General features: G+C 51.2%; 1 protein-coding gene across 4 annotated transcripts in view; it reads right to left on the minus strand.

Moving 5' to 3' along the window:
• Positions 1-8,853, minus strand: part of Eva1c (eva-1 homolog C) — a 65,862-nt gene extending 57,009 nt beyond the window's left edge. The window contains exon 1 of one of the 4 annotated variants that reach the window (XM_040750514.1): positions 7,647-8,853. In XM_040750514.1, the coding sequence (XP_040606448.1) occupies positions 7,647-7,806 (160 nt within the window). In that variant the 5' untranslated portion in view covers positions 7,807-8,853. The remainder of the gene's footprint in view (positions 1-7,646) is intronic. The other 3 variants (XM_040750513.1, XM_040750512.1, XM_040750515.1) reach the window with 3 other exon arrangements.
• Positions 8,854-9,057: the final 204 nt, after the last annotated feature.

Raw genomic sequence — 9,057 nt, forward strand, 5'->3', positions numbered from 1 at the left:
TTCTCAGGCATTCCAGACTTCAAGTCCTCCAGGAAGAATGGCCTGTCGTAGTTCTTTCAGTGAAGGTTTATTACTGGTATAGGTATCTTCCCTTCATACTCATCCTTGTAAATAGTTTGACACATCCATAGCTCTTGGCTGAGGGCTGTTTGGACTTTCATTTCCTCAGAAATAAAAAAAAAAATGATTTATCTCCCTGAGTCTGCCTCCCAGTGCTGTTGATGGAGAGACTTTGTGGATAAGATTTTCCCTCAGTTTGCTTGTCTTTAGTATTTTAAAGGTTTGATGTGTCTGTGAATCACCTTGCTTGAGATGCTTGAAAGAGAATCTTTCCACAACTCTTGAAAACCAACTCTGTGATTCTACGATGAATGTTGCCTCTTTCTCATTTTTCTGTCTCTGAAGAATTTACCTCTGTCTCTGTGTCTGTGTCTGTCTGTCTGTCTGTCTGTCTGTCTGTCTCTCTCTCTCTCTCTGTGTGTTAAGTTTCCTTTCCATCCTGTATGCCTATATGTAGGAGGAAACAGTGCTGCACCATTAACCATGTGACTTATTACAGGCGCACACAGATGAGGTAATAAAAGTGCGGTTTACCACACCGCTAACCACACCCACTTTAGGCATGACTAAAGATGTATACGTACGTAGGCGGTGAACTACGTCACTAGCCAGGCCCACTTTTGGGCATGGCTAGGGATGTTGGGGGGGGGGAGGTATAAAAGACTGAACAGCGGAAGTCTCTCTCTCTCTCTCTTTTCAGGCTTCCAGTTCGGCGGGGGAAAACTACTGGGCTCATCTGGGTTACTTGTCTCTTGTGGGTAATTTCTACAATAAATACTTTTACTTTCAGTAAGTGTGCCGTTTATCGTTGCAGCATCACCTGTATATTTCCTTACCATCTTCTATGGATTTTTCTAAGCCTTTCTCCTTTCTCCTGAATCATTTCTCTGGTATTCCACACCACTGTTTCTGTCTTTGGCTGTGTCTAATCTACTCACTGGCCTGAATACAAAGATGTTCATTTCAGTCAAAGCAGTCTCCATGTCGTTAGCTACATGTAGATTTCCTTCACTTGGACATTCTTTTTCATGGTGGACTTTGTTATTTTGTCACTCTTTTATTTCTTTTTTAAAAATACCTCTTTCATTTCTTTTTTAAGAGATCTGTTGCTACTGCTGTGTAATGCTTGTATAATGTTTTCAGTTGTACAGTCATAATCGGCAGAACTCTACTTATATGAATCCTTTTTAAATTAAAGTGTGCATGTGTGTTCATATGAAGCTTGAGTGACCTGTTGCTGGTGTTTCTCCATAGTGAATATTTATGTATTTATTTTTTTCCAGGTAGGACATGGAATAAGAAATATGTGTAAGTCCTGGGAAAGATTAGGCAAATAAGCAATGACCATCACAAAGGTGTAATTACTCTAAACCACTTGCAATTTATTTACATTATTTTCTTCCCTTGATATTAGAAAACTGCCTAGATTAAAATCCCTAATCACTCTTATGCTAATAAAGCACTGTCTGGCCAATAGGAATCTAGATAGGTGGGGCTAGGAATCCAGGAGGATTCTGGGTAGGAGAAACACAAGAGAGTCAACATGTGACGCCATGGGGGTAGGACGCCGGGAACTATTCTCCGGTAAGAAACATACTTAGATTAACAATTATGGGGTAATTACTTAAGGCAGAGCTAGCCAGTAAGAGACAAACAAGGCCAACAGCTTCATAATTAATATAGCCTCCTGTGTGTTTATTTGGGACTCATGCGGATCTAGAACCAGGCTGGCGCGGCAGAGCCCAGGCGACTGGCGGGGGATAAACCAAAGCGGCTAGCAAAAGAAAAAGCTTCTCTTAACACATAAACTTCATTTTAAACTGAAAGCCATGAGGAGTAAATGAGCCGTGAACACGAAACTCTTAGAAACAGCATCCAAAATAGAGGTTTCTGGTTTCTTCTCATCTGATAAACAATGGTGCTGTTAACTCACCTGTGCTGAGGGAAGCCAAGAGGGGAGCTAGGCCACTGCCTGGGCTAGGCCAGCGTTTTAACCGGAGATGGCTGCATCCAGGGACCAGCAACTGGCTCCCCTTCTGAGGGGAGGATCCCTGGGCCAGTGTCTCCCATCTGGAGCATCTCCTTGTAGTGCTACAACCTTAACAATCTTAGCGATTCCATGATCTATGCTCTTAAGCAAATGATGTCCTTACCAAAGGACACAAACACACCAGCCTCATTTAGACAGTCACGGCCACTCCCAAAAGTCCTACTTTCTTGAACCATTCCTTAGCGAAATGATAAGTGTGTGGACTTCTGAAACCAGATGAGTTCTGGGTTCAAACCCAGACTGCTGGGAAGAATCAGGCAAAGCAAGCAGTAAGGGATGGGCGGTGGGCCAGGGGGCAGATGTCTTGTTAGCCCTCAACTGGCGCCTTTTCAAGGACGCTAACGTACTAAGTACAGGATGGGGGCGGGAAATCATTTCATAATCATCACCTATCAATCAAAACATTTTGAGAACATACCTCAAATATGTGGATATTTATCTGTAAGTTATCCACTGTTCAACTGTCAACGTAAATGCCAATTATAAACAAAAAAAAAGTCATTTTTCCAGGATGGAGCAGCAAATACGACCTGCCCTCCATATGTGCATGGGAAATACTGAAGGATCCAAACCCACGGCAGGTCAGACATTTGCTTGTTTATTTGTAATAGAGCTCTGGCTGGCCTAGAACTCACTACGTAGACCAGGTTGACTTCAAACTCAAAGAGTTCTGCCTGTCTCTGCTTCTGAGTGCTAGGACTAATGGCATGCGCCACAACGCATGACCTTTGACCTTTGATTATACACGTGCACACCTGAAGCTGATTCTGGTGGTGTTTCCTGGGGATCCTGGCACTCAGGAGGCAAAGATAGAACATGAGGAGTTCAAAGACATACATCCTCAGCTAGCTACATATCAAGTTGGAGGCAAGTTAGCAACATGAGAATCTTCCTCAAACACACACACACACACACACACACACACACACACACACACACAGCTTGTGCCTGTTCTGTATGGGTACAGATTCATTTTTCTTGTGACCATGCTCTTAGAAATATAAATGCTATCTGAGTAGAGCTTGGGCTGTTTGGGGGATGGTACACAATGGCTGAAAGTCCGCAAGAGAAGCTGTGTAGTTTATATGCAGACGATATGGCGTTATAGAAAGGAGCATTTGACTGGGCAGTGGTGGGGCAGGCCCTTCATCCCAGCACTCGGGAGGCCCACGGGGGTCCTTGAATCACTCCTCGGGAGATACCGAGAGGTGACCAGAACCATCACATGCATCCCCCATAGCTACAGCCTCTTCTTAACCACTATGATGGGAAGCTGTGTTTCCTCAGTAGACACTGAGACAGCAGTGGTCACTCCAGGAATTATCTAGAAAGGCTAGGCAAAGTGTTGTCCTGTTCCTTAACACCATCAAAGGCCAAGTCCCCTGGGCTAGCCCCAGCTCAATGTTGGGGTAGCTCTTGTTCTACTAGCTGGGGTATTTTGAGCCTACCCAAGGCCAAGTTCTTGTCTGTAAATGAGACTAATACTCACCCGGGGGCTGCTTCAGGGCTGAAATCAATCACTGAACTCAATTAATCCCTTTCCTCTTGCTGTCTTTTCCCGGGGGAACTGCTGCTGGGCTGCCCTTTCCTGTCCAGCACCCGGGAGACCACAGCCATCAATAACGGCACACTTGTGAGCTGAGACACCTCTTTGCCGCAGAAGGGGCCGGAGGTGCTGGCATCTCTCAGATGCGGCTGCTTTCCAGGGAGACAGACAGGCAGCTCGAGACCCTTGCTCTTCCGCAACAGCCACAGCACTTCAAGCATTCAGTTTGCTTGTCTTCTGGCATAAGCTGGCTTTTCGTGCGGTAGCATGACTTTTTAAGTGACAATAACCCCCGGGTTAAAGGGCAATATAACTGAGGCATCATAAAATGCAGATGGGGGCAAGATAAGCAATAGTGGAGAGACCACCTTGAATGCCCATTCCTGATAATGAACTTGACGTCTACCCTATATGCCATCCTAGAACCTTCATCCAGTGACTGCCGGAAGCAGAGGCAAACACCCACAGTTAAACACTGAACTGAATCTACGGAACCCAGTGACAGAGAGAGAGGAGTGATGAGCAAAGGGGTAAAGAATGGGCTGGCAAAACCAATAGAGACAGCTGACCTGAACAAGGGGGAGCTCTTGGACCCCAGACCAACAGCTGGGAGGCCAGCATGGGACTGATCCAGACTCCCTGAATGTGAGAGTCAGTGAGGAGGCCTGGGCAACCTATGGGGTCCTGAGCAGTGGATCAGTGTTTATCCCTGGCATACAAACGGACATTGTGTGTCCATGCTCTCTCTGCCTGGACTCTTAGGGGGAGGGCCTGGACCCTGCCCTGAGTGAAATGACAGGCTCTGGATATCCTCTATGTGGAAGGAAGTAGGGATAGGGTGGGAGGCTGGGGGGGATGGTGGGGGGTGTGGGAGGAGGGGAGGGAGAGGGAACATTTAAGAGCTTTAAAAAGAATTTTAAAAAGTTATGTGTATATGTGTTTGCTTGCTTGTATGTACACGTACCACATGTATGTCTGATGCTAGAGACTAGAAGAGTACATTGGATGCCCTGGAAGGGGACTTGCAACATACAGGTGCTGGAAACTGATCCTCGCCCTGTGGAAGAACAGCCACTGTTCCTTGTTTGTTTTTGTTTTGCAAGACAGTTTCTTTGTGTAGACTGGCTGTCCGGGAACTCTTCTCTGTAGTCCAGGCTGGCCTTGAACTCAGAGCTCTGCCTGCTTCTGCCTGTGTGCTCTCCTTCAACTGTGTGGGTCTGGATACGAACTCGGGTCATCAGGCTTGGTGACGAGTGCCTTTACCCACTGAGCCATGGTGTCTGCCCCGGGATACATTTTTAACGCAGTGTTGGTAGCTTTTCAGTGGCCACCACAGCCTGGAAGCCCACAGTCTTCAGAGGGAAGAGAGTATCAGGGAGCCTGGACCTCAGCAGGCTTGGGGACGATTAGCCCAAGTCATACGCGCAGGGGGAGGAGGGGGGCACCATGCAGCCTCCGGATTATTAAGCGATCTAATGCTAGAATCTCCATGCCAAAAAGAAAAAAGAAAAAAAAATCAATGACCCAGGAAAAATGGCACCAGCTGAAGGCCTCGGGCAATAGCCTGGGAAAGCACTGCGTGTGGGGGCCAGGGGGGGACATTAAGTAATGTTCTCAGATTGCAGGGATGTTCTGCACTGTAAGACTCCGACAGGGGCCCTCCCACGGGGGCCCACGGCATTCTGGGACTTTCTTTCACATGGACCTACCCTCTGGTCTTCTTCACAAGGCCAGGGGGTCCTGAACTCCCTCTCTCCTCCACACCTTTTTGATGTTTCTCTTCTGTAGAAAACAAGTGTCTGCATTGTCCAACAAGCTCCCTGGCCCCGGGCTTTTGTGGTACAGCTCCACAGGGGAGAGCCCACTATTTCTGCTCTCCTACACACTTGCCAAACTCATAAAAGCGAACAGGCCTGCCTGTCCCCAGGAAAGCAGGCGGTACCCTTTGCGGCCACAGGAAATCAATCAGTGAGGCCAACACACTCATTTGGGTGCTCAAACTGTCCATTTGGGAGCCGGGTTTTTTTTCCCTCTATTATGTGATTGGAGGGTTTGCTTCAACTTAATGCTAACCTCTCAACACTGGAAGGCTTCACCTTTCCTTTCTCTCTGAGACCTTTTGGAGTTTCTCCCATCCCACATATTTAGAACTTGGGTTTACACCTGAGAGTGCCTATAACTTGGGAAGACGGGACCATGTGTTCCTTTCCAGTCCCTAGACAGCAAAGAGGGAGGATGAGGAGATTTGGCAATGCCACCACCTGCTGCTGGCTCTGGGAGTTAGAAGCCCCGGATCTGGAGGAAGGCAGCAGGGAAAGCCATCCATCAATCTTGTTAGTCAAGAACCATCATGCACACACCTGCTCTCCACAGGATGTCGCCTCCCTGTTTACAGCTTAGGTCTTCTGTACGTCGTTGCTATGCACAGTTAATTTCCAGACGTGTGTGATAACCTACACAGTTGAAACAGACTCTAAAAGTCTGTAATCTGGGGGCTGGGGGGAGTTTCATTGCAATTCGCCTAAAGCAATATTTGTTCAGTTACAGTGATGTCACCAAAGTGGGGTGGAGCTTTCTTTCCAGCTTTTAATTCTTTCCTTCCAATAATCAGGGCAAGACAGTGGCTGAAAACTCAGAGCTGCTCACTATAGCTGAAATGAGCAGATACAGAAAGTTTCTGGAAGTCAAGAAAGTTCTGTTGCAGAAAAAAGAAAAATGTCAATAGTACTTGAAAGTTCAAAACAAGCCAAACAAACAAACGAGAAAGCTCGACGAATTTCCCCCGCACATTTACCAGAGTTTTGATTCTCTGTGGCTGCCTTGTTTTTAAGGGCCTTGGTTTGCTTGCCAAACAGGCGTATCTTGGCTTCCTTGGCCAGGCAGGAACACTGCCTTGATATTAAATATTCTAAGCAAAGAACCTCTGACCTCAGGGCTCTCAGCTCACAATGAATGACATTCTCTGTAAGCAAACCAGGAACCCAGCTCAAGTCTGCTCTCCCAGTTTCTTTGCCTGGTAGGCTGCCGCACAGGCAGAACGGAGGGGAGACTGTTTACCACGATTATACTGAAAAGGAAACAACAAAAACCCTGTAGCAAGGGGCTTGTTAAGAGTCTGTGCCCAGCCTGGGCTGGGCAGAAGGTGCTGAGAGAAAGGGGAGAGAGAGTCGCAGAGATGCGTCCTGGAGTGATGGAGAAAGCTGTAGGGCAGATGGAGCCCAGATGGGGCTGTTACAGCTGTAAAGACATTTGTCACCTCCTAAAAGCCATCACCGCCACACCTGCCACCTGCCGCCCCACAGCTTGCTGAGATCTTTTGCCGAGGTTGGATAGGAGTTCGCCAAAGAAAAGCATCGACCTTTGACTTGGCAGGAGGAAGTCAGGGTGTGTGTGTAGGAAGTGTAGGTGTGTTGGGCGCTTGGCGCGTGGGGCGTGCTGGCACCTTTGGCTGTAAAGTCATGCCTTTGAGTATTTTCTGCCGTCGTCTCCCAAGGCATCTCTACCAGACCTCCCATCTTCCCAGGCTCCTTCCCTAGGGACCGTCCGCCTTGGACTTCAGGTCCAGCGTGCCCTGGTCTAGTCTCCTTACATGGGTACCCTGGAGTCTAGCTGGGACGCACCCTTAATCGTGTGGGTGGCCAGCCAAGCTCAACTGTTCTGTTCGCCCAGAACACGGTTGTCTTCCAGCGCTGGGCGTGGTACGGCTCTCAATTTAGGAATCCTCCAGAGAACACATGAAGGTCGGGGCTGGGCTGCTGGTGTCCCGAACACCGCGAACAACTCGAAATATCGTCAGGAAAAGATGGTTCCCCCGATACCATCACCTAAACACCAAGGGCTCCCACCAGGCAAGAAAATTGCTAGGGAGTGCACACACTTTAACTTTAATCCAACCAGGTCGTGCCCCGTGCAGAGTCAGCCCCCGGACCACGCCTCACCTGGACAACAGCGAGGGGAACGCGGGCTCCAGGCAAGCAAGGGAGCTCTTACCAGAGAAATCGGTGAGCGCCGAGGTCTCTTTGGAGCACACCAGGACCGTGCAGTAGAAGAGACTCAGGAGCTGCCCGGGAGGCTCTACCTGCCTGCGGAGGCCGGGATTCTGCGCGGGTTGGGGCGCGGGCGGCGGGCGCGGGTGTCCCGGCAGGAGCATGATGCTCAGCGCGGCAGGGCGCGGGCGCTGGCACTGGGGTCGCGGGCAGGAGGACCGAGTCACATGGCGGGGAGAGTCGGTGACCAGCGGCTCCGCGGCCCCCAGCCGCCTCCCGGTCCGGGCTGCCCGAGCTTCTTAGGCGGTCGCCGCCGGGTCCAGGTCCCTAGCCAAGGGGAGGGGGCGGAGACCCGGGGCGGGGCAAGGAGCCGGGGGAGGCCGCCGCGTAGTTGATCCTGAAGAAATCTCTGGGGCTCCGCGCGCCTAAGGAACTGAGGGGGCTGTCACCTCGTGCCCCCGGGGGTTGCAGAGGCCGACCGGGGGGCGCCGAGCCCCTAGCGGAGTGTCCCCGGCTGCGATCCCGGTGCTGCGCAACTTGAGCGCTTTCTACGCCCGGGTGTCTAGGCGGGGTGATGGCCCAGGCGTTGCTGGCCCAGCCTGCGCTGGCCCGGAGCCAGCCTCACCCAGGCCGGTGGAGCTGCGCGGCCGGTGCGGTCCGTGACGCACTTTAGAAGCAGCGCAGCGCGTGCAGCCCTGGCCAGGGGGGAGTGGGGACCGTGGGAAGATGGGGTTCCCGGAGGCGGAGGCATTGCTACCCCTGCCACCCACCGTCAGCGCGCGAAGTACAGTCTGGTTACCCAGCACGCAGTACGTCCCATTGCACCGAATGGGAGACTGAGTCCTCCGCCCCCCACTCTCCACATCTGCCTGCCTAGGCTCTTGCTGTCGGCACCTGAACGAGCCGAGGGTCTCAAACGGGTCACTTGGGTCCGGACCCGGCTCTTTCTGTCGGGATGGAACTTCCTCTGGGTGCTATCTGACGGCAGCCCTCGGGGATCTGAGGCTGGGCTGGGATAAACAGGCCGCTGCGCGCTTATAATTGAGCTTTGTTTTAAAATGGGGCACGGGCATCTATATGACCCGCTTGACTACGCGCGGTGTCCACACGCCTGTAGCTATCAGTGACAACGCTGGGGACAAAGCGTGGGAGTTCGGAGCTGCGGTCCAGGTGCGAGGTACTCGGGTTCCAAAGACCCCAGACCTAGGGACAGCGCTGGCGTCCAGGCCCTGCGGCGCCGGCGGGAAGGAGGAGGGCCCAGCGGGCGGGCGCAGGGCACAACGTGTTCCCCATCCGCCTCCAGGAGGGCTTGCCAAGTTCACCCAGCGCCTGACGCAGAAACGTAGATAACGAGGCCCAAGGGCGGGGCCAGGCTCACAGCTCCGCCCCGACTCCCGGAGCAGAGCACGGAGTGC

The sequence above is a fragment of the Mesocricetus auratus genome, unplaced genomic scaffold (assembly GCF_017639785.1).
Source record: "Mesocricetus auratus isolate SY011 unplaced genomic scaffold, BCM_Maur_2.0 Super-Scaffold_100008, whole genome shotgun sequence".
NCBI classification, from domain to species: domain Eukaryota; kingdom Metazoa; phylum Chordata; class Mammalia; order Rodentia; family Cricetidae; genus Mesocricetus; species Mesocricetus auratus.